Source organism: Petaurus breviceps, unplaced genomic scaffold (assembly GCF_028583685.1).
Source record: "Petaurus breviceps papuanus isolate PSGF00001 unplaced genomic scaffold, PetGlider_PUasm1.0 90752, whole genome shotgun sequence".
Lineage (NCBI taxonomy): Eukaryota > Metazoa > Chordata > Mammalia > Diprotodontia > Petauridae > Petaurus > Petaurus breviceps.
This window is the reverse complement of record NW_027187336.1, coordinates 8,176,803-8,203,064: the sequence shown is the minus strand read 5'-3', so window position 1 is coordinate 8,203,064 and position 26,262 is coordinate 8,176,803. Positions and strand designations below refer to the sequence as shown.

General features: G+C 40.3%; 2 protein-coding genes across 9 annotated transcripts in view; both read left to right on the top strand.

Annotated features, from left to right (window-relative positions):
• NCKAP5 (NCK associated protein 5) overlaps positions 1–8,935 on the top strand; it is a 1,185,533-nt gene extending 1,176,598 nt beyond the window's left edge. For 7 of the 8 annotated variants that reach the window (XM_069067791.1, XM_069067792.1, XM_069067796.1 and 4 more), the window contains one exon: positions 7,445–8,935. In XM_069067791.1, coding sequence (XP_068923892.1) covers positions 7,445–7,726 — 282 coding nt within the window. In that variant the 3' untranslated portion in view covers positions 7,727–8,935. The remainder of the gene's footprint in view (positions 1–7,444) is intronic. The other variant, XM_069067795.1, reaches the window with a different exon arrangement.
• Positions 8,936–10,799: 1,864 nt separating this feature from the next.
• The window catches only part of LYPD1 (LY6/PLAUR domain containing 1), a 30,945-nt gene continuing 15,482 nt past the window's right edge, over positions 10,800–26,262 (top strand). Inside the window, exons 1-2 of the mRNA XM_069067789.1 lie at positions 10,800–11,124; positions 12,726–12,860. Coding sequence (XP_068923890.1) covers positions 11,073–11,124; positions 12,726–12,860 — 187 coding nt within the window. The 5' untranslated portion in view covers positions 10,800–11,072. The remainder of the gene's footprint in view (positions 11,125–12,725; positions 12,861–26,262) is intronic.

The window sequence follows — 26,262 nt, the reverse complement described above, 5'->3', positions numbered from 1 at the left end:
GTAGCAAAAATGACAGGTTTAGAAAACACATGTAGCAAAGGAGGTGCCTCATACTCCTGGTTACCAGAAGTCCTTTTCTCCCTTTATATAGTCAACACTGTCCTTAGGTGTAGCTCTCTGCTGGGCTGCATGTGCCGGTGCCCTTGTAGGATCCATAACTTATACTTCTTGTTGTTTGTCCTTCATTTTCAAAGAGGACCAATGACATCATGAGGGTGATGTCTTGACTAAAGAGTCAATTGGATTTAAGTAAGATGGAGCTATATAAAGTGATCAGCGTTACTCTCTCCTCCAGAGTCATCAAAGTCCAGTGGCAGGACAAAAGTCAAGATGATGGGCAATATTACCACCATGAGGAGTCATGATCCTTTTCCATCTTCAGGGGTTTCATCTGTTGGCAGCCTCTTCTGCTCTAACAGCCACTGCTACTGGTGCCAATGGATTCTACCACCGACTCTAGTCAGTGTGGTATGACCTCTGATAGATGTCATGGGAATTCTTAATCTACATAGTCATCTAGGAAGAAACACATTCCCTCTCTCCTACCACCACCACCACCACCTGACTTTCCTCTCAGGGGCTTAGACAGATTTCTTTCACCACCGTTGCTGGAATGAATAAGTCCAAACTGTTGTCTTGTGTTACTAGCACAGGCTTAAAGGGGTGCTTCATTCTTTCAGCCAATTACATTGCAGGACATCATCAGTTTTATACAATGATAACAACATATTATTCCTCACAAATTGATTAAGGACTAATTTGCACCTAGTTGATACTTTTGACTGAATGATTCAAACAGAAGTCTTAGTCTCATCTGATTATATTAGGTGATGTAGGGGTAGAAACCCTAATCCTTATATTAGCAAATCAAAATATCTCAGTCATTTTTCCTCTGGTTGTTTTTCATATCAGATAAAGCATGTCCATCCATTTTGAGGGAGGGGGAAGGAACAGAAAGAGAAAATAGGGTTGAGCAGTGAGTGGCAGAGGAGTGCAAGAGTTAATGAAATAGTCATAGATGTAAATCCTGCCTGAAAACAAATATTTCATCTCATCACAATCGTTAAAGTATTCTTGTTTTGTCCTCTAGGACAGAAAAAGATTTCCCAAGCCATCCATCCAGGGTGCTGAAACACATCTTACACCCTGTGGTTGGACTGAGATAGCGGTTCTCTATTACCATTGCTACACATTAATTTTTTAGAAGGGCAAGTGAAGAATAATGTGTCCAGTTGAGGTTACAGAGGGATTTCAGTACAGGGCAAAAGTAATTATCCAAGTTGAAATTTGACTAGGTTGCCAGGGTTATGCTACAGTCTTGTGAAAAGCATGAAAGTGTATTGAGCAGTCACCAAAGGTCATCCACTCCATTTTTTTAATGTCTCATCTCCAAAGCAGCACCTCCAACATGGCAATAAATGATCATGTAGGGAGAAGATTAAATGAGAAAAGAGAAGCAACCACTGCTACATCTTCCTTGACTCTTATGGATGGCCTGCCCCTACTAGCACTATTTAAAGTAAACTTTGAAATCAGGCAGGGACTTTATCTCGAGCTTCTTGTCTACCTCCTCAGTCCCAGACAACTTAAAAATAAGTGATCTTAGGGGGTGGCTAGGTGGCACAGTGAATAGAGCACCAGCCCTGTAGTCAGGAGGACCTGAGTTCAAATATGGCCTCAGACACTTAACACTTACTAGCCGTGTGACCTTGGCTAAGTCCAAAAAGCCCAATTGCCCTGCTCTCCCCCCTCCAAAAAAAAAGTGATCTTCACTGGCTCTTTCTGGTATGTGGAATCTGTGAATTGGTAAGAGGACCACCTATAGGACATATCTTCAGCTTTTTTTGGAGGGACAGTTGGGGTTAAGTGACTTTCCCAAGGTCACACAGCTAGTTTTGTGTTAAGTGTCTGAGGCCGAATTTGAACTCAGGTCCTCCTGACTCCAGGGCCAGTGCTCTATTCACTGCGCCACCTAGCCACCCCATATCTTCAGCTTTAACCGAAAGTCCAGGATTGGATTAATCGTGCCCTTGTAAACCACTCTAAGACCAGTCTATAAGTATCACAGTGGGCCCTAATAGAGAAAGTTTCCTGACTTGACATTGCCTATACAAATGAAGTCACATGTCTGAGTAGAAATGAGAAATAATAGAGTAGAAATAGAAATAATAATAAATCTATTTATTATTATTGCATGCAGGTTAATATAAATATCTCATGTTTTCAAAGAATTAATAACTCTTGATTGGGGATTGCTTGGGTATAGTTATGTTTGGAAACCGGATAATGAACTAGAAGATCATAAGCACTCCCATGGGTTCTGAAATGATACTCCATCATTGGAGTATCTCTTGGTACTAGAATTAATTCTAATTAATCAATCAAAATTTGTTTATTGAGCACATCCTTCACAGTGTGTGATATTGGGGAAGATATACAAATGAATATAAGATTAGGGACCTGCCTACATACAACTGACAGTACCACTGAAGACACAAGTAACAGATATTCATGAAGCAATTAGAGATATAAGTTGTATCAGGATGTACAAATGTGAAGAATACAGACAATAAGTGTTGTAGGACATCAGTATGGGTATAGAAGACTTCAAGGAAGAGGTAAGACCTGATATGTCTTTAAAAAGTAAGTAGGATAAGAATAAGCAAAGTTGGGGGGGGAGCATTCTAGAGAGGAGAAATTATTGCAATAAATGTTTATGACATATCAGGTCAGCATGTAGTAGAAATAGCAACAGCAATCAGAAACATTTAATTGACTATGAGGCATAGACACGGAGAAAGATATAGTCTTCCTATGATCTAAGCCTCTTGATGGAGCTTACAAAATAGTAGAAGACTAAGACACAGACACAAATGGCTGTAATATACAATATTATATGGTCAATTTGCTAAAGAGTCAAAAAATATACTGTGACGTCTTAGGGTAAAAGCTGTTACAAACCAGGAAGCTTAAGGAAGGCTTCCTGAAGACTATGACATTTGACTGGGCTTTAAAGGTAAGTAGGTAAAAAAAAAAAACCCCACAGGTATTTAGTAGGTTAACAGGGGGAAAAGGACATTCTAAGAGTAGGGAATTGTGAACAGTAGTGGGCTTCTGGGGTTACACATTAGTAGTCAGATTTGACCGAAGTTAAGAGGGCATGGAAGGGAATTGTTAGCTAAGACTGGGAAGATAGGTGATCCTAGAGATTGTGAAGAATATTGAAAGCCAGGCAGAGGAGTTTGAAATTTTCTCACTAGTCAATAGGAAGGCATTGAAGATTTCTGAGCAGTCCAAATCTACATGCAAGGGGGAAATATGTGTTGCTAATCCTATTAAGAAGACTTGGGGATGAAAACAGTATAGAAGAGAAGACATATAAGGAAGTAATAGTCTAAATAAATGTCAGTAAACTGGGGCATGATGACAGTGGGCATAAGGAGATGATAAAGGAAAAGATGAGACAGAACTATCAGACCTGATAGCTGGGCATTGGGAGTGAAAGAAAAAAGCAAGAGCAATTCTAGGATAGTGACCATAAAAGAAAAGATAAATGGTGGTGCCATAGATAGAAATATCATTTCTAAGGAAAATAAGGTTTCTAAGAAAAAAGGAAGAATGGGTTAAATGGAGAGGAGAGTGAGAATCATGGTACAGTGCTGAATTTGGAGTCAGGGCATCTTCGTTCACAACCGAAGTCAGGTACTTCAGACCTGTGTGACCTTGGGCAAGTCACTTAACCTTTTTGTGCCCATTTCCTCAGCAGTAAGATGAAAGGAGTGAAATAGATGAATCCTAAGATCCCATCCATATCTAAATCCATCATGCTATAATGATGAGCTAATTTTTGGACATGCTGCGTTTGAGTCATTACTGAAATATCTAGCTAAGTGTTCATTAGGAACTTGAAGATGAGTCTAGAACTGAGAAAAGAAATCAGGACTGGAGACAGATATATGGAGATAGAAATGACTTACAAAGAAAGGATAGTCAAAGATATTGATGTAAATGAAACTGTCGAATAATATGTAAAGATAGAAGAGGAGAGCAAGAAGAAACCACTGGGGAACCAACCACCCAGAAAGAGAATTGGGAACTAGTGAAGATGGAGCAAAAACGTTTATAGAGACAGAAAGGGAACCAAATGTGCGATGTCTCCAAAAAAGAGGAAAAAAAGTATCTAGTGGAGGGGTCAACAATATCAAAGGTTGTAGAGGTCAAGGGGTATGAGCACTAAGCAAAGGCTACTGGACATAGTCATTAGATGCTCTTGGTGACTCTTAATAAAGCAGCTTTGGTGAAATGCTAGAAGTGGAAGCCTAATTTCAAGGTATTGAAGGGAAATTAGTGAAGAAGGAGAAGCATGTATAAATAACTTTGTGTGAAGTTTAGCTGCAAAGGGAAGAAGAAAACTTGGAGGTATTGTTGAAAAGATCTATAAGACAGGGAGAAAGGGTATTTTCATGATTGGGGAAGCCTGAATCTGTTTTAGACAGATAAAAATCTCCCAGAGGTGGAGAGAAATTAAATATACATGAAATAAAAGGCAAGGATATTCAAGAAAGATACTAGAATAATGAGAAGAAAAATAATATTAAGGAACAGGTAAAGTTATTAGTGAGGGATATCTTCTCTTCTCTAATAGAAGAAAAGGAAACAGTGAACTTTTTAGTTAGAAGACATGTAAATTCCCAGTTCTGTCATTTTTTAATTATATACTTCTGAGGACTAACTTGACTTCTCTGAACTTTGGTGTCTTCATCTATAAAATAGGAATAAGAATACTAGCACTAATAGGCTATAGAGTTGGTATGAGAATTAAAAAAGATCATGGAAGGAAAAACACTTTTAAAACCATATAGTGCTATAAGTGAAATATTTGATTCATCACAAGAATTTTCTAATTCTTTTGATAGATGTATATGTATTTTGAGAAAAAGTCCTTTAAACCCCCTCAAAAATATTAGTGACCCCTAAAAGATTCAAGTGAAGTTACTTCCTGATTACTGAGCTGCTTTTCTATAATTACCCTATAATTCTCTAATCTGTTCCGTGAACCTGCTTCTGGCTTCAAGGTAGACATTTAAGAGAGAAAATTAGCTCTTTCCATAATACTACTTACTATATATTATTAGAATCATGAAAAATCCAGCTCAGTGCTCAATTTTTTTTCCTATGGAAACATACAGCCATACTAAGAAGACCTAACTATTTCATTATTGGTTATGGTTTCTGAAAATTGGACCTGTTTAGTGGGAAGAAGCATGGTGGTATGAAAAACACCTTTCCTCTGCTGTAGTTCAGTAGAAAGATCCCTTGATTTAGAATCAAAGGACCAGAATTCATGTTCTGGCCTTGCCATTTAGTAGCAATGTGACTTTGGTCAAGTAACTTAATAGAACTAGACCTAGGTTTCCTCGTCTGTAAACTAAGTGTTAAACTAGATGACTTCCAAGATCCCTCGAAACTTGAATTCTTTGAGTCAATAGATGTTGGCTTTGGAGTCAGAGGGCAGAGGTTCAGATCCCAGCCCAACCATTTACTACTCGTACATACGGAGGCAAGTCATTGTAACCTCTATGGGCTTTAGTTTCTTCATATACAAAATGGGAGGGAAGTAAACTAGATCTCTTCTGCCTCTAAATCTAGTATCATATGCCTTGTTATTTTCATGGCCCTCCCACCTGGAGGTTTACAGCATTTCATCCTCCTAACTCAGATGTAGCCAGGAAATAGAGAGATTGGATTGGTTAGTACCTTTGATATATACACACATTCCTAGCACAGCAGCCAATCAGAAGACCACTCTTCACAACATGGTGAGTAGACAAAAAAGGCCACAGAATATCTGTCCATTTAAGTTCACACAGGGGATTACACCAGGCAGTGCACACTGAGTATGGCATAGGGACTGGGTTCTCATTGATCACTCCCCCCCTTCCTTTGTATTTATTGGGCTCATAGAAATACAAAGCCTTGGGTCATTTTTCTTTTTCCTAAGTCAAAAGATCCTGCCTAAATTATGGATTCCAGGTCTGCTGTGCAGTGTTCCCTTACATTGTTCCTTTACATTTCTTTACATTTACCTTGTAACTGATTAATAGAGAGGTTTGTGTGCAAGGGAAACTTTGAACAGGATAGTCAAATTTTGTGGTAAGTGTTGTTAAGCTAGATACAAGGGTGGGAAACCTGTGAACTCAAGGCCACATGTGGCCCTCTGGGTCCTCAAGTGTGGCCCATTGACTGAATCCAAACTTCACAGAACAAATCCCCTTAATAAAAGAAATTTGTTCTGTAATGTGGATTCAATCAAAAGGCCACACTTGAGGACCTGGAAGGCTACATGTGGCCTCGAGGCTACAGGTTCCCCACCTCCCGATTACTTTTTAATCCCTAGACAAAGCTTTCATAAAGGACATTTCTTAATTATAAAATACTTTAATCATTAGATCTTTCATCCCCACTTCTCCCTTCCCCTTGTGTGGAGGTGGCAAAAAGGTGGTTGATGGGGTGACAAGAGGAAGGGGAGGAAGAAGGCAGGAAGTAATGTCTTCTAGATTCTGACTCCCCATGACTTTATTTTGTCATGCCCACTCCCCCATTGGTAGACTAGAGCCATAAGGGCAACTGACTTTATTCAAGTTGAGTCACTAATCTCCTTCAAATTTAGAGCATTTCACTGAAAGGGGAAGTATTTTTCATAAAGGCAGTGAAAGAACTCTCCAATTATATTCCACAATTATCCCTAGCTGAATTAAGAGGACCTGAAAGAAGATAGGAACCCTGTCAAAGTCTCATTACTATGCTTTCCAATAAGGTTTCTTTGGGACCTTTCAGCCTTGAAAAGGAGGGGAAAACATTTTAGAGGCTACTTGAGCAGGAATCTGACTAGAAATTAAATGTCTATGTGTGCAAGCACATGGACACAGGCCAGACATGGTATATTAGACACACAAAATGAGAGGCTATTTCTGACAAGTGGACATGTATCTAAATTTTATGACAGCTTTATAGAGTTAATGCTTTTATGGAAAAAAAAAACACAGAAGTTTCTAACTTTTGGAATTAATCCAGTGTCCTTTCATGTGTGGAAATAGTTATCCAATAAAATTAACTGAAAAGAAGTCAAAAACTCTGATTAAGAAAAATAAGGCAATTTACATGAACAAATTTCAAATTCAGCCATTTAAAATGAAATTAAGTGGCACTTAACTGTTTTGCAAATTGGGACCTATTTGTCTCAGTAAAATGATTAAAGCCCTGATTTATCCCCCAAAATTGACTTCATTATTACATCTAATTATGCTGGAAGATAGTTAAAGACTTGTAAGTGCAATCTATCCCTTGAAAACTGTACTTTGCCCAGACAATAATTGAATATTGGAGAATAAAACTTGATTTTCCCAAGAAATATGTTTCTAATATTTCCCTTTTTTTATTGCAGAAATTGAAACAACTTGAAGAAACAAAAGAAGATTCTGAGAATAGATTATCTAAAATTTCCCTGGAGTCTCTCAATAAACTTAACAGCAATAGTGTGATTTTATTAGAAAAAGAGAAGAACTGTCTGAATAAAGTTGAAAGACAAAGGGAAGAAAAAGGAAAAAATGAAGATGCATCTTTAAAAAGCTCCAATAGACCTGGTGTAGATAATTTGGAGTCTTTAAGTGATTCTTTATATGATAGCTTCTCTTCCTGTGCAAGTCAAGGTTCAAATGATGTATAAAAGACTTTTTCCCCCAGTGGGCTGTGAATAGAGCACTTAAGGAACTGGGAAAAATAAAATAAAAAATAAAATATACTATTGAAACAACACAGCTGAAATTTAAGATTCACAGCAGGCTGCTCTCTGGCTAACTTCCATGACACAGCAATAAAGACAGACTGCATTTGTTGTGGTGCATGAGGATAAAAGAAAAATACACACAGGATACAAAAATCTTAATTTTGCACTTTTTTGAATACTTGTACAGAAGTTGTAAATTTTGGAGGAAAAATTATATTTGTAGCAAAAAATATGACAGCAATAAATTGGTGCCATGCTCTTGAAAGAACAGGTTACTAACTTTCTTAAGCTGATGTTAATATTAACAAAAACTTTTAGTTGAAATTTTTAAAAAGTTTATTCTTCTAGTCTGAAAACTGTATGTAGGGACACTGCTTAAACAAAAAACTGAGCCTCCTAAAACCACATTAAGAAACATGGTAATTTCCATTTTGAAATATTAACTTGGTTAAAGTTTTGATTTTTGTGCAATTTCAAAGTTGTTACTGGGGTAAATAAAGCTCTGAGTTGCTATAATTATCCGTATCTCTACTCGAACTTGAAAAGGGTTCTGGAGTGAGGCCCTGATTGAAAAGAATATATGTCTGAAGTGACCTAGTACTGTTTCTAATAGTTTATTACCTCTAAGGTCTCTTACAGCCTCTCATAGTCTTTTTTTCTGTTTCTGAATATAACAGTTTTTATTTTTACCTTCAGTTCCAATTTTATCTCAATTCAGTCAATTCTGAGCTTCCAGAAATGAAAACTCATTTTCAATTTATACTTTTTTAATCAAAAAAAATGGTTGGTGCTAAAAAAAATAAACTTTTTCATAGCCTTTTTTTCTACAAAGACTGTTTATATGTAAGGATAAAATCTATTTCAAAAGTTATGTGTATTTTTTTCTAGATGTGAACTATTTATAACTGCTTTTGTACATGAACCTGTAAACTAGATATAATGGAAATATTTCTAGAATATATGTGGTTACTTTAGCACATGTTCATTTTAAAAATATATATATTGTACGATCAGTGTTATTTGGTTAATTTGTGCAATTTATTCTATTTGGATTTTATCCCAAGTGAAAATTGTGTAATTTTTCTTGTCTTTCTGACTTTAAAAAAAATTCTTTTGCATTTCATTTCTGAATAAAAAAGGCCTATCATACACAGCTGCATAGTGAGTTTTAAAAAAGATCTTAAAGGGCTGCTAAGAACAGACAGGAGCTATCTGAATGATGACACCCATGCCCTCACAATGAATCCCATAAAGAATACTGGCCATTTTGCTCCAGAGATAGATAGGAATGAAGTTAATACCGAAATGAATTTTCATTTCCCAGTGGGGTTAACCATCCAGGAATAAAAGGGGGGCAGGGCAAGAGGGGGGCGCCAAAGAGAAAAGATCCAGGTTAAGACGTGAGAACTGTTACCCCAGACAAATTACAGGAAAGTAATTTAAACCCATTTTAAAGCCTTCTGGTCACACCAGATGGGGAAATAAACGATCAATGTACGGGTTGTGGGCACCCCCCCCCCCAAGAGATGACCAGAGGGGAGGGAGGGGAGGATAGTAGAAGAGAAAAAGGCTATTTCCAGGGAAATCGAATGTCCCTGGGGTTTTCCGGGGTGGAAGAATGAGTTAGGTTGTGTGCGTGAGGTTTGAGAATAGGAGGTGGAGAGTGAGGAGAAAGGGGACTGGAGATCGGCCTCAGACGGTGTGCTGCGACAAGAGCAAAGAAGGGGGGGAAGTGCAGGGAGTTTACTGTCTGGGTGAAGCCAGCCAGCCCCAAGAGAGCCAGAGAGAAGGATCTCGCAGGACAGAGTGGCACGGAATTACCAACCCACCCTCACCATTTGCAGCCTTGCGCCGGGATGGAGCAGTAAATGCGGGGGGGAGGGCGGATCTCAACAAAAGCAGAGTCGCTTTTCTACAGCTCTTCTCCTTATCTAAAAAGAGGGAGTAGGACCACTTGCCCTAAAGACTTAGGGAAGAAGAAGGGAGAGCGTGATGGGAAGAGAAATGACCTCAGGAGACCTATTCTCAACTCTACATCACCCCCGTCCCCAGACGACTTCAATCTAATTGGTAGCAAGAGGCATTTCGGGTCGGTAGACTACAGCCTCCTAAGCCAAGAGACAAGGGTACCCTGACAGAACAGCGCGAGGGGCTCAAAGAAGGGAGGACAGAAGCCAGTGTTCAGTGGCAGGGGATAGCCTGGCTACATGCAGCTCCGCAAACGAGCGCCCCAGGGCAGAGTTCTGCCAGGGGAGAGGACTAATGGAAGAGGAGGGGAGGAAAGGGGTGGGAAGAGAGGATCGTGAAGGCCGATCGGCAACACCGAGACAGCTTCACGCGGGGGTGGGCAACTTTGATAGAGTAGAAACCTCTCCTTTCCTTTTCAAATCCTGTGCCTGATCTGCGGTCCGTTCTCCGTCTGTTTGGCCAACTGACCGTGATTCGCCTCAAGATGTGCCTCTTCTTCTGGGAAGGCAGGCTGGGACCCTTCGGAAGGGCTGGCCCGGCAGGCACACAGAGTGAAGGAGTGGGCTGCAAAATGGTATACCGATATGGACGTACGAACACGAACACAAACACACCACACACACACGCACGCACACACAAACACCACATACACACACACACACATACAAGCTTGTGCGTGCCTTTCTGTACCCGCGACCTCCTTGTCCTCTCCACCTGCTTCACTAGGACTGATGGATCGGAGCTTCACCTGCTGCATCTTCTGTGTACTCATACAATCCCTTCTCAAGTCCCCTTGCTTTTTATCTTGAAAAACTTTCACCTCCCCCTCCCCTCCCTTTCAGAGAAGGAAGGAAGGAAGAAAGGAAGGAAGGAAAAGGGGTGGGATAGCGCTGGGGCTGGATGGCAGCAGCCCTCCCCGCGCCCCCACCCCCACCCTAACTCCGCTGCCGTCACGTGGTGCTTGTAGTGGGAGGTGGGAAGAAGAGGAGAGACTTTTTTTTTTTTGGGTGCTCTGGCTCTCCGGGTACTTTCCTTCACTATCAGCTGCAAACTCCTGAGGCGCGGCACTCCTCGGAGACAGCCAGAGCGAGCAGAGCGCGCCGAGCTCCGAACACGAAGCTTGGAGCCCGGGAGCGGCTAGCCCGGAGCCACGAGCCGGGCGATGCGGGCGCTGCTGGCTGCACCTGGGGCTTCTCTCCGTGGCGGCGGCGGTAGCACAAGCGGCTTCTGCGAGGGCCATAGCAAAAGCAGCAGGAGCCGCCACAACCCGGGCAGTCTCTGATGCACCTTCCGTTCTCAGTCTGCCGGCTCCGGGAGGATGTGGTTCCTCGGTATCGTTACTACTTTTGGGGGATTGTTTTTGCTTCCAGGTAAGACACACACCCACATCACACTCTCTCCCGACGCTCCCCCTCGTTTGCCAGTGGCACCCACCTGCTTATCTGATTATGTTCAGTGCTCTGGATTCAGAATGGGAGTTTTGCAACCGCGTCAGTTGTCCAGAGGTGCTAGACTGGGAAAGTCTCCAACTCCCTCATTGAGGGAGGAGAATTAAGAGAAGGAAGGGAAGGAAATGGAAGAAAAAAAAAGAAGAAGAAGAAATGAAGTCTGTTGGGCTCCTCTGTATTTGTTTGGGGTTGAATTTACTGAGCATCTGGGGTAGGGTTCGAGGGTGTGGAGGGAGAGAGTGAGGCTGTGAGGTAACTGTCTCATCTGCAATGGTGGGAGGAAAGAGTCCCCCCCCCCCCAGATTCTCAAACCGTAGCAAAGTTATTCTTCATTCAACAGCCTGTGGGAGTTGCGTAGCCGACAGGTGAGCAAAGCACCAAAGACCCCCTGTCCCTTAGGCTCCTTGTCTGAATTATTGCATTTAGGGAAAGAGGGATTACTGGGGGGGGGGGGGGGGGGAGGAAACATACCATAGCTCCAATGCTCTTTTTCCCTGGGTCAGCGAAGTAGCAGCTTCCAGACTTGACCAAATTAGCTAGGCTGTGGAGATTGCAAGACAACTCTGTTTCCCAGTTGACTTCGTTTCCAATTCCCCAATGACCCCCTTCCCCAAACCTCTGCAATGGAGGAGCGTCAGAAAAACTCCTTTGATTCTGGTCTCTTGGACTGCTGACCCCACCAGCAAATGTGCTCTTACCGGATGGGCGGTATCGTAGAGACACGGAAAGGAGAGGGCTAGGCTGTCCTGATGCACCCCACTTGCCCCCCTCCCCCTTCCCCAGTCCTGGGCTGTAAACTTATCCCTAACGAGCTGGATTGCGTTAGGATGCCGGGGAATACATCAACTAGATCTCTTAGTAATGGACAACATAGGGAACCAATCCCTTTTGTGGGACCGCGGGGTCTGAAAGGCAGCGGGGCTTGGGGGACCGACGGGGGCGCTGCAAGATCGCTGCATGGAACCAAACGTCTATTTGCTAGTTCCCGGGGGTGTGGTGGTGTGAAATTCCCTCTGAGTATGACCTTTAAAAATAAATGCATACATACATTTACGCGTATATGCGTGTATACATATATATTTTTTTGAGTCGTTCTGCACGTTAATTGTACCTAAGGCCAAAAGAATAATTAAGTCCTGTATAACCAATTAGCTGATAAATGAATTGGTGCTGAGTGGAGATTTGCTGATCTTCTCACCCTGCTCTATTAGGGCCCCAGTAGGTACTACCCCTTCTCCCCTTGATGGCCGTTTGTCTATCTTTAAGAAAGTAGGAGAGCTGAAATGCGGGGGGGGGGGGGGGGAGGCCTGGAACATACACAGAATTGCTGGTACCCCGGGTGTCCCGGCTGCCTCCTGGCGGCTCAAGTCTTATTTCTTTGGGGTCCTCAGGATCTTCGGAATTAGATCCTTTACTTTGCCCTAGGGGAGGAGAGAATTACTTTCTTGTTTATTGGGCTCTATCCCTTTCCGGCGAGACAAAGACACCCTGCAATATTTCTTAGATCGCGATTGTTCCTACAGGTTTTGCCCTCCAGATTCAGTGTTATCAGTGTGAAGAATTCCAGCTGGATGATTGCTCCTCCCCAGAGTTCATTGTGAACTGCACCGTCAATGTCCAAGACACTTGTCAGAAAGAAGTAATGGAACAAAGTTCTGGTAAGACTCCAAAGACTCTGGCTCCTGAGACGAAGTTCTTAAATTACCTTAAGGGGGACTGACTTTGACTTAACTAGCTGGGTGGGGGGGGGGGGGAAGACCTGCGGCCTCGAGGCCACATATGGCCCCCTAGGTCCTCAAGTGTGGCCCTTTGACTGAATCCAAACTTCACAGAAGCTCTTTGTTGTTATCTCAGATTTGGTTTTAAAAGACAGGGGAAACGAATAGTTGGAAATTACTTTAATCTCATTAGAATTAATTACCAGGGCTTTTCCTCTGGGGACTTGGGAGAGAGAGTTCATTTAAATTAGTGGCTCTTTGATCTTGGTATTTATTTAGGTGGCCACTATAAACTAAAGGATGATCACAAGTCAGGGAAATATATGAATAACCCAGCTTTTTCCATGAGCAACTAGACAGTGGGATGTGAGAAGTGTCAGGTTGAAATATAGAGCCAGTTGAAGTTCCCCAGAGGTCAGTGCTTGAAAAATGAGTTTTGTCATAGAAACACACAATATTTCTTTGAAGAAGGCTGTAGGATCTTTATTTAATTTTAGGGCTAATGCATCAATTTCCAGTCACAAATTGCCAAGATCTTTCAAAGGAAAGCAGTTCTCAGCCCCACCATGATTGCAGTTGATAGATTGATTACAAAAAGTCTTGTAATTTATTAAAGGAAAGGGGGAAGGGAGAATCCTATTTGAGGATCTTTTGACTCCCCTAGGGGAAAATGTTTCCCACTTGTCTTGTGGTTAAAGACTCATTCTTGGGTTAGAAACCATTCCCCCCAAATCCTCTAAAACTTAACAGAAACATTGCTTCTATTCGAAGAATAGCTGAGGTTCTTTTCTGAGCACCGGACGCTGGCTTGAATTCCCAGGTGAAATCCATATGCTGAAACCTGGAGCCTTTTAAAAAATAATCATTAAATCCATTCTTTTATGAGAAAGCTTTGTAGGCTTTAAAGTACTTTAGAAATGTGTTATTAATTATCTTATCTCAAATTAGTGGCTACTATCTCCTTGACTGAACCCTTTATAACATTGTCTTCTCTGAGAACCGTAGCCCCTGAATTTAAGAGGAATGGAATGACAGGAAAAAATGTGACTTTCAAATGAAAATGAAAGGGTAACTAAGTGGGGGGCTGGGGAGGAGTGGGAAGAGATAAAAGAACGCTTCCAAGGCATTCTTTAGGAATCTCTTGTCCAGTTGTGCCCCCTAATCCAATCATTTCCTGGGCAGTTGATGGCTTATAGTTTAGATGATGAGGTACATGTGTAGTTTCCTGAGTACTTGATTCTTATTCTTAATGACAGCTGGAATCCAGGTCCCTTCCCCCCCAAAAAAAAATAATAATGTTTCTAGTCACCTTAAGAAAAAAATTTGCTGATATAAGAAATATGTTCTAAGAAGGGAAGACTTTTGAGTTTTGTGGTATTCAGTTTCAGGATTTTGTTTTATGTTTTAAAAATTACAATGAGAATGAGTTTCTAGCTAATAGGTGATTTTGATAAAGTGTTTCTTTGTCATTTGTGTTTAACCAGTCATTGAGCATTTTGAGAAATAATTTTTCATTCTTGTACCAAAGGGTCTTCAGTAACTTTAGATGGCATCACTAGCTCCTGATTCTTCACTAGTACTTATAAACAGTCAAAGCAGTAGTTTACTTTCTTTTTTTTTTTTTTGGAGGGGGGATGGCAGAGTAATAGGGGTTAAGTGACTTGCCCAAGGTCACATGGCTAATAAGTGTCTGAGGCCGGATTTGAACACAGGTCCTCCTGACTCCAGGGTCTGTGCTCTATTAACTGTGCCACCTAGCTGTCCCTAGAGCAGTAGTTCAGAATCTACCAAAATGGCATCTCCAGTTTTTAGGCTTTAGGCAGCTCTTCAGTCTTTTAGAATTATGTCCTTAGGTATTATTACCTTGAGTCTGGTTGAGATAGAGATTAGAGAAAAGAGAGGAAGGCAACATTAACAGGGATATCCCTTTTCAGTGAGAGGTTCGTATTCCCATAAAGGAATGTCCAAGGATAGTCATTTATAGTTTATATTCAATATGTTTCTTCATTTCATTCTCGTGACCACCCAAAAAAGAAAATGAGGCCAGTGTTATAACCATGTTTTAAAGATATGGAAACTCTGGTCCAGAAGAAAGTTATACAACTTTCTGCCAGTATGAGTGGTTAACAATAGAAACAGGATCATAGATTTAGGATTGGAAAGGAAACTTAGAGGTCATCTAGTTCATTGTCCTTTCACAGATCAGGAAACTGAGAGCCAGAGAAATGAATTGACTTGCTTAAGGTCACACAAAAAAGGAGGTGGAAAACCTGGGACTAGAACAGGGCCTCTGACTTCAAATCGAGCATTCTTTCCACTATACTATACTAGGACAATTTTTTCCCCTAACCAGGTTGTTCTATAGAATTTCTCCCTGGGTTTATAGATGTGGACCTTGGGAATTAGAACTGGAGGGGCTTGGGGCAGGGGGGTTGGTAAGTGGAAGGGCAGATGGAAGGAAAGAGGGAGAGACAATGAGAATTAATAAATAAAACCTTCCTTCTAAGATTCTTAACCATGTGATCTACTGGAAAATTCTGTGAGAGAAGGTTTGTGTTACTATCTATTTCCACCATGAAGCTAGAAAAAGTCAAATTAATGGAATCAAGGGTCTGAGTCATTAGTGGGGAAGCCAGGACAAGGTAGGTCTGTGTTCACGACAATGGAGCTTCTCTAGAACCATCCCAGACTTAAGTTTGAAACTTGAATAGATCTGGTCTTTCTGCATTAAATGATGATAAAGGCAATGAAAATGTCACATAGACTTCTAGGCCATTCATTTCAACTTAACCAGGAAATTTCTACATACTAAATTCCTTACAGTCTAACCCCACACATGCTTTCACCACTGGATCTATTGCAACTCACGCATATTTTTTTTGTCACTGGTAGGAAACAAGATCTTAAAAGACTGATAAATAGCAAATAAAAATTACATAACATTGCTTTAAGAACCATAGAATGTGAAGGCTCCTTAGAGATCCTCCATTCTAAAACCATAGTCTTACAGGTACAGAAACTGAGAACCAGAGTATCTTACCCCAGGTCACCCAAATAGCTTATGACCAACTAAGTGCTAGAACTCAGTCTAGCAAGTGCCCTCTGTACTACTCTGAATTATCCACAAACTTTGCCAGCAACTTGGTTTAAATCTGCTGTGTTGTACCATGAAGTTGTGAAAACTTGGAGAAGTTTAGCATTCTACAACCTGGAGGCCCCTGGATTTATTAAATTGACTGGGTTTTTAGTCCTTCTGAGTACATATAGCAGATGAAACATGTCTGGCATAAAGAAGGATGTGGCATAGAAGAAAATAAGCAACCCCAAATGGATTTGAAATTGGTTGTATACAGCAGTCTTCTTAGTTATAGCGGCTCAGATTCTAAGTTGACTAAATAGAGGGAAAGTGGAAGACTATAATGAACCAAGCAGATTTGACATTAGGCAGTAATGAAAGAATTTCCCTTTCAAAAAATACTAATGCAATATATAGAGCCCTTCAGTTAGTCCTCTCTGGATTAAGTCTGCAAACTCAGCTCTTAGGAATTTTGAAGCAGGGACATTTCATTTTCATTTGGAAAGTATATTTGAAATTAAAGTTAACCTTTACCTATTCCCCAGAATTACATTCCTATTAGGTGTTGGGATTTTTTTTTCCTCCTGGTCTTTCCCCCTTTTACTCATTTCCTGAGTCTGATGGTACTGTGGCACAAGATCAGACAAAGGAAAGATTTGGTTTATCATTTTTATTGTTTTTGCTAATTGGTATTTAAATTTTTGCATAATAAATTACTGATTCTCCTTACTAATGCATTTGATTATGTCATTTCTTTAGTTCACACTTATTGAAAGCTGCAAAGTGTTTCAGATATTGATTTTCATTTCACAGTATACTCCCCAAGTTTGAATTTTTAACCCAGTGCATAAAGTATGTGAATTTGCATTTGCTTGACAGTGTAATCTTGTAATTAGAGTTTTCCTCTTGACTAGATACAGTGAAAGGGGTATAATTTAATTTTTATAGACTAGCCAATTTCTGCCCTAAGTAAAATATAGCTCTATTGGTGAGTAAAATGTTACAGGTTTAGGGGGAGCCAGGTGGCTCATCGAGTAAGAGCACTGGCCCCAGTGTCGGGATGACCTGGGGATCAAATCCAGGCTCAGATACTTAGCACCACACCCAGAAATAACTGACAGTGTAACCTTGAGCAAGTTACTTAACCCCAATTGCTTTAAAAAAAACATGTTACAGGTTCTCCTAAGCCTTTAAAAGTTAGGTAATAGTATATTGAGAAGAAAGTCCATGGTCAGAATTGGTAGCACAATCAATCTCTTTACCCATTCTTTGCATCATGCATTAATCTATTTATCTATTTTGCAATAGAAGGATTACTGATTTACACACTCTGACATGTTTACATTATAGCTGTATAAGTAATGTCTATTTTCCACAAGAATTTGTTAGTGTTCATTAAGCCAAGCAGACACCACTTTTTTTCCAATGGTCTCTCAAAAAATAAGGCAGAAGCAATTGTGAGAACATCATTTCCATGTGGATATTTCTTTCTTTATTTGAAATAACAATTCTTCTGAAATTGATGCAAGGAACTACGAAAACAACTATAGCTTGTTCTTTGAATCCTTGCCCTGTATAATTTTCTAAGTCTTAAAATAATAGGTGTAAAAAAAAATTTTTTTTAAGTAATAGGTCATTTCTCCCTGGGGGGAGGGCAGGGAGTGTTTTTAGGCTTTTGCAGGGGAAATAAAATGGCATGAATGAATCTTATAATACAGACTCTTTTTTAACTGAAATTCTTTCTTTTTAAGTTAGCCAAAGACAATTTCTGTAATACCTGTAAGAAACTTTAATTTCCAAAATGGGGGAAGTCTACTTCAATCTGCCCTCCTCTTATGTAATTTCTCAGAATCCCAGTTACTTAATAGGTTCCCTATATATGCAGATTTGTTCTTAACATTTGCTTAGAGCAATTTAAAGGGTGTTCCTATTGAAATCTATTAGTCTTCCTGTTTTCCTCTAGCCTCCATTGCCACTGCTTTTTCTTTCCTTCCTTCCTTGCCTCTAGTTCTCTGTTCCCTTCCTCTTCTTATCCCACCCCATTTACTGAATATACTCCAGTTAATCCAGCTGAGAGAATTCAAAGGAATGATCTATGTATTCACTTTGGTAAAGAAGAGTAATGTGGCCTTAAAAAAAAAAAAAAAACAGGAATTCACATGCCAAGACACATATCCTTCCATACTCATGCCAATCTTGTAAATTAAATATTATTGTCTTGCACAATAAAATTATTAATTGCATGAGACTTAGATTCCACACAGTGTCAACAACCTTATCTTGTTTTCCTTTTGGGGCAAGAACTTTTCCCCACTAATTTGCCTCTCAAGGAAGAAATGAGCATTCTTTCACTTTCTTTATGAGAAAAATAGCTGACTGGGAGAAGAATCTGGAGGTAGAATATCAAATGCCTTTAATTCCATGGACTTGTTTCTAAGTGATGCATTTGCTTATGTTAACTTTGCAGCTGAAAAAAGGCAGCCAATAATGACCTCCTGCTTCCATAGACGAAACGTTTGAAGAATGATCCATATTCTCCCCTAACACTAATTCCTCTCACAAAGATTTCATGAAAGTATCAGTCATTGATGGTTTTCATAATGAATTTAAACAGAAGCTTCAAAGCTGCTACTTTCCCAAGTGCAAATGGAATGAAGTTAAAAAAACAAAACACACTGTCCTCTTTTAACTTTGGAAGCAAAATCTGCCTTCCTTATATGTTTTAAGGAAAAACCTTGAGATCTGTAATGCTTCTCTCTTTATATGCCTTCTGAAATGTTTAATGATGATTTGGGCTATGATACCTACATTTGGCAATTATATTTCAGGCCAGTGCCCCCTCCCCTATCTCAAACCTTCACTACTTTTTAACTCTCTAGGGAAGAGAACAGAGGCAATCCTTTATTTCTAAATGGCCCATACATCAAAAAAATGCTGGCTACATGTCAGTTGTCCATTACTTACATGCCCTGTTGTTAAACTTAGAACTTTTAGAGGTTTTGTGAGGTCAGGAATGGGAAAAGTGAAGGGACTGGAGGGGGGACCTGGGAGGGAAGGAATAATACCTTTTGTAGAGTAGGCCTAGGGAGAGTAAACCCCGGGCAGGGTCAGTCTAAACAGCTGTTCTTTGTCTACCCCAAAATAATTCCTTTTTTTTCCACTTTAATTTTTTCAATCTGAAATTCTACCAATTAAGGGATTCATTTGAATTAATAATAGTCCTCTTTTAAAAAGTGAAAATACCCCTGGGCTAGTATTCGGGTAGTCATTAGTCATTTACCTTAATGTAAATTAGTTTATTTTGTTTCCTTTCTTCCTAATACCTAAATGAGCTCACTGGGACTGAAGAAAAGAAAGTTTTGATGGGATAGAAGGCAGATTATTAATTCTGAAGCATGGAATACTTTGGAGAGAGGTGGTTAGGATTCCCTATCCCAGCAAAATAGGATTGGGAACCTGATCATCTGAGAGATTGAACAGAAGAGAGGTGTACAAAGGAAAGTGGGAGGATATTGAAGATTACCTCCAAAATCAGTGAGCAACTTCCTTATTTTCTCCACTGCTTGGTCCTACTCCCAGAAACCAAACCTCAGGGAGGGTTTAGCCGCATAATAGGTTAAATAGCCTGTTGTAGGTAGGCCTTGGAATCTAGTATGTATAATTATGGTGATATAAATATATGTCTGTATGTATAAAACACGGTTTTATTTGTAATCGAAAAAGTTTCCTTAGTTTCAAATAAATAACATAGGAACAACTTTGTAATCTCCTTTCCTTAGCAAGGAAAAAGAAGATTCAGTTTCTAATCCTTTTTCTGCAGTAATTTTGTTATTTCATCTTAACAAAATCACTGAATACTAAATTTCGGTGTCCCTGAGACAGCTAGGTGATGCAGCAGTAGAGTGCCTAACCAGAAGTCAGGAAGATCTGAATTCAAATGTTGCCTTAAATGCTTAATAAGCTTTGTGAACCTAGGCAAATCATTTAGCCTCTCTCCTCTTCAGTAAAAATAGTGATAATAATAGCATCTACCTCACAAAATTGTTGAGGGGAGCTCATGAGATGGTGATATAGGTAAAGTATATTGCAAGCATTTCTGTAAATTAAGGAAATTGACGCATACGTGTGAGGATGCATTGGGATAGTCTCAAAGGTCTCATCTAGTTGTAAATCCTATAATCCTTTATGGTAAAAAGAAGAGAGTTTGTTTCTAAAGCTAATCACTGTAAGAGCTTAAGGAAATCAGATGTTTCAGTTCTAACCAGTCCAGAAACACCAATCTTAAAATTTAAAACCAATAGGTATTCCTGGGAGTCACTTCTTGGGCTATTTTACAGACATCTCCTAGAGGAGTTCCATTGTAGTAGAACAAGGAGGAAGTGAGATGGCTTAGGAGTAACCTAGGTGGCTCACAGGATGGAATGCTGGACCTGGAGTGAAGAAGAGCTGAGTTCAAATTTGACCTCTTAGTAGCTGTGGGACTCTGGGAAAGTCACTTAATCTTTGTTTGCCTTAATCCACTGAAGAAAGAAATGGCAAAGCACTCCAGTATCTTTGGCAAGAAAACCCCATGATGCAGTCATGAAGAGTCTGTGAAATCTATGCCTCTCCCCACCACACACACACACACACACACACACAGAGTACAAGATCTGCCAATACATCTATAAAACCTGGACTATGGAAACAGGGAGCAGAGCAATGGGTACAGCAGAGGATATTGACCAATCAGCTTAGTTAAATTCTTAAAGCCCCCCTGTTATATATGGATGTAACTTTGAGGCATGTCCCCCCCTTAGCAAAAAACTCCTTTTTATTATATAGCATTTAAGTTTAGCATAGTCATAGTTGAACCCACCTTGTAGGCTTATAGATAAATTTAGCTGGTCCCCAAGGCATCGGCTAAGCCTACATTCATATAAATGAGCTTAGTTGGGCCCCAGCTACCACCTGAGCTCACCCTCTGTATCCACCTGAGATACACCTCCTTCCCCTCCTCTTATACCTTATACATCTGTCACTAAGGTTTAGTGACTAAGTTTAGTCACTAAGGTTAACTCATGTAGCAGGACTGGAAAGTCCCCTGACTGTGCCCGAGGGGAGCCACTATCTGACCTTGCTGGTTGCCTTAAAGGGGTGATCTCATACCCTTGCTGTACAGTCTTCCCTTCCTCAGGAGCAAATCTCCACACAGGGAGAGCAGTGACCTGGCTTTGTAGGCAGCTTGATGGGACCTTCTCATACTCCTATAAGTGCAGGTAACTCTGAGAGGTTTAAGCATTTCACCCCCTGGTACAATAAACATCTTGTCTGGAGCTTCACTTTCTACTGGACCTGAGTCACTCCTGCCAACTGCACCTCACATCCCACAAGTTAGAAACAACTGCACAACAATAATAGTCCCATAATAGACCTAGAGCACTGGACTTGAAGTCAGGGAGACCTAGATTCAAATCCTGACACAGGCCATGTCACGTAACATCTCTGAGCCTCAGTTTTCTCCTTTGTAAAATGAGGATATTGGAATTGATTTCTAAAATTGCTTGGCTTAGTCTATGGTTCTGTGATACTACTACTTCTCATTCAATTTTTGTTTCCCAGTATGAGTGTGTGTGTGTGTGTGTGTGTGTGTGTGTGTAGAACTCTTAAGTTCTGCAGACTCTTCCCCAGTTTAGGGGGGAGGAAATGAAGTGGGGCAATATTTAGTGAACCTAAGTCTCCCTGCCTCAGTCCCCCTTCTAAGCCCCAAACTGATCAAATTTGCTGAGTTAATCCCTAAAGCTTCTAGGATCAGAGCAGGCATCCCTAGGATTCCTAAAGCCTTATTGCATGATTTCCTGGTAACTGCTTTTGCTATACTGAATTGGATTTATCTCCCTTAAGATACAGAGGGTCTCTAGGGTTATGAATGCTTTCCTCAGGATGACTGAACCTCTTAGATCTGTGATCCATTCAAGGCATCTGGCCACACCTAAAATCTGTAGGAACCTTAGTCATTCTTAGTCATTCTATTTCTGCTCCTTCACCTGAAACAAGAATCTTCTATCCTGCCACAATAAATTGTAGTTTGAAAGAGACATTAAAATAACATATTTTGGTTAGTGAAAGCTGATTTAATAATCTCTTTCCACATCTACCCTGATTTTCCTCTGCCAAATCAATATCTTGGTCACTATGTAGACAAGTAACTGACCTCTTTGGAGGTGTGAGATGAGACTTTCCTATGTGCTACATGCTGGCTGTACAGTTGGACCCAGTCACTGCCTTAGTGTAGCTTCTACTCTGAGTGTACATATATGTTTCCATTTCAAGGGAGGGAAAAATACTGTTAGAAAAACATCTGTATTTCCTATTTTAAGGGCCCAGATAAAAGACAAAATATGCAACCTGCCTGCTTCATGTAAATCCATGATGAATCAGCTTGCAAGTGAACAAAAGAATTATGGCATATGCCATTAATTCATTCTATATGGAGTAAACTTGGGCTTTAGCTGCATTACAAATCAGAAACTGTTTTCACATGCCAAAGCTGTAGGGCATGTTCTCTTATTAATAAATTGCTTCCAATCTTTCGATTGCCTCCAACACTACAAAGCAAGCAGGAGATGAACTGAATTAAGTGCATTAGATAAGGTGAAACCATGGAGAGCTTGTAATAAATTGCTTTTTTTTTTTTTAGTGCTTTTAAATACAATAAAGCAATGATGGCTCAAACAGTTGATTTCAAGTGGTTTATGACTTTGCAAACCATGAAAAGGATCCAGATGCGGAAGTGATGAAGTGTTGTATTATTTTAAGGAAGTTGTGATATTTGGTCCAGTGCATTTCATTTCTCACTGGACATGGACAATAGCTTTTTATGTTTTTCTATTTCTTGGACTTGTTCGAGAGAGATGTGGAACAAACGGAGACGGTGCCAGAGGCGGGCGGCTCCTAACACGAAATGCTTAGACTGCCATAGCCTGGCACACACTTTTCAAGTAATGAATATGAATTTCCAATGTAGTTTACTGTGCCCTCCACTGAGACTTCTACAAAGAGCATCAACTGAAGCAGGTGTATTAAATGACAGTTTGCAATGGGTTTTATGCACTATATTTTATTGCTTATGCAAAATCCAGCAAACCACTTGGGTCTCAGGGTAACTTCAGAGAGTTCTTGCAACAAGAAAAGGCTAAGAAGTTGACTAATGATGCCATTTCCCACCTCCTGAAGGGAGTATAGGGGAATCTCAACATCAAAGTCAGGATATGCTTTCTTAGAGCATTTCCCTACCCTTTGGAGGGAAAGATAGAGGGTGGGAGCATGCCTAAAGAGTGATGACTTAGCTAAGTTTCTTTGAAGGGTCGAACAACTTTCCACTCAGTCCTGTCATTGTGTATTGGAAAGACAAGACAGATGAAACAAATCAGCAAGCAGGCATTTTAAGTAAGGAAGAGCAAGTTAGGACTGGGGTGCTAAGCAGAGGTATTTGTGATTTATTTTTTTAGACTTTAACATGGATCTCGAGATAAAAAAAAAAGAAACAAACCAAATACCTTTTTTATCCTTACCAGTCAGGAAGTTCTCATTGACAATTAACCTTACTTAGCCTGCATAATGAGTTTGGTGAGGACGATAAGGAGGTTCTCTGGTCACTCGCTCTAGTGGGGTATGTTCCCCAGGCCAGTGGTTTCCTAAATGCTGGTGTGAGGCGTTAGTATTTCTGAGGAGTCTCCATTAATAGTGTTAAACAAGACTGTTTAAGTTTACCCTGCCCACTGGGAACCCACCCAACATCCTCACTTCACCAAGGGCGAGTGCTAAAAGTCGATGACTTGTTGATATGCCCAAGTGTGGATGTATTTGTGTTTGAAATCTAGTTCAGAACTAAGGTGGAGATTAAAACAGGTGAATTTATTGTTGTAATCACTGAGCATATCCCCTTTAAGGAGGTTGTACTGGGAAAAGGGAGTTACAAACTCCAGCACATTTAAGCTTTAGAATGGTACTGGGGGTGGTTAAGCACCAAGCCTGCTCCATAATAACAACAGTAAAGTCCACAGCTTATACCACTTAGTAATATCTGTCATTTATGGGCCAACTGTAAAATGAACCTCTTCCCAAATCCTAGCATTTCTCAGTGTGCTCTATAAGCCAAACAAGCTGTTATTTTGAACAGAAGTGTTTCCAGCTGATGGATGCAGATGTATGGAGTTAACAGCTGTGCACTCGAGCACACACACATGCACGCCCTATTTGAAGATGTCACCACCCAGATGACATCGCCATTTGAAGTTTTCTGTGCCTCTAGAGGAACTCTAAATCGCAATATCATTATATTATTTGGAACTTTATTACCTTAGGTCAGCATTTTCCTGGGCAAAAGGGAAATTCCTCCAGAAAGAGTCACCTCTGGCAATCCTCACACCTATGGACAGTGGTTTTGAGCATAGGAGTTGAAAACTGAAGGGTATCCTGTGTCATAAGGCCTAGTGGGAAGGAAAGCTTGTGAATCATCTCACTCTCCAAGAGAGGACTAACTCATCTCTGCAGAAAGAGAGAATCGTTTCTAAGTAATCTCACTTGGGCTATACATCAGAAGGGAGATTAGGGCAGTTAGTTCTTCCCTCCAAGGTTGTAACTTTCATATTGTCCTTAGGTGCAGTTAGGTGGTAGAATGCTAGACCTGTAGTCAAGAAGACTCTTCCTGAGTTCACATCAAGCCTCAGAAACTTACTAGCTCTATGACCCTGGGCAAGTCATTTAACCCTGTTTGCCTCAGTTTCCTTACCTGTAAAATGAGCTGGAGCAGAAAATGGCAAACTGCCCCAGTATCTTTGCCAAGAAAACCCCAAATGGGGTCATAAAGAGTCAGACACGACTGAAAAATGGCTAAACAACAACATTATCACCATCCTTTTGGGGAATATTGTGAGCTTCCAAGAATACCTAGAACCATGGAAAACATTTGTATCTAACACTTATTTTCAAAATGAGGAAGCTGAAACAGAAAGGTAAAGTGACTTTTCCCAGGTCATGTAGCTGGTTAGTGGCAAGGCTAAGTAGATTTTACAGATTTTCTGACTGCTCCTAGTTTAGAAGATTCTCTCTTTCTACTCTACCCTACACACTCCCATACCTTTAAAATGTTGGCATTTAAGGTTTTGTTTTTTTTCAAATTTGAGACTGCTATTCTACAGTCCTGAGTTCCTTGGAGAATTGCACATTTTTTCTTCCAAAATGCTCTAAGAAAGGATCAAAAAGATTACAGATATAGGGAAAGAAATTATCTCAGAAATGGTGTAATCCAACTTTACCCTTCCCCCACTTTTTACAAATAAGGAAATTAAAGACCATGAAGGTTAAATGGCATGTCTAAGGTCACCAAGGTAACAGAGTATACACTCAGGCCCTTTGAGTTCAAATCCAGTGGTCTTCACACTTTAAGGGGTCAGGAGCAATCCTCCCACAGATTATCCACTTTTACTGTGCCTATACTATCCTTTTTTCCTAATCTTGACCCCTTAGTAAACTATATACACTGTCCTTTAGTCAAGAATTTCATATCTTCATATCTTTCTAAACCCCAAAATTTCCTTACTCCCATGGTCTACCTCCTTTGTTTTCATTTTTATACACTGCCAAATGAAGGTAAAAGAGTAATAAAACTCTTCTGACTGGTCCATCTGAAATCTGTTATCTAATCTCAACTGTGCCTTCATTATAACAGTAATCCTTCTATTCCTCCCCCATTTGGTATTTATCCCAATCACCACCATGACTATTCCAAACATTTTCTTCTCTCCTTAAGTGCTTCACCATACTCCTTCCCCTATTTCCTCAGCTGAAGACTTTGTCTTATATGGAAGCCATTTACCTCAAACTCTGTCCTCTTCCTCTCATCACTAAACCCCTGACATAATTCTCTACTATCATCACCTTTTCTTTAGTTCTTTATGATGAATAACCTCTCTTCTTGCCTAGGCCACTCTGTGTCTCTCTGCCTTCCCGTGCATACCATTCCCTCCCTGATTGTTTATCTCTTGTCTCTCTTCTCCCACCATGTGTATCTCTCTCTAACTCCATCTCTCTTCTCTGTCTCTCTCTGTGCCTCTGTCACTCTCTGTGTCAGCCTGTTTCTCTTTGTCACTCTGTCTCTTTGTCCTGTCTTTGTATGTCTCTCTGTGTGATATTCTCTGTTTTTCCTGTGACTCTCCCTCTCCCTATTGTGTGTGTATGTGTGTGCGCATGTGTGAGTGTCTCCCTCTGTGTGTGTGTCTTTCT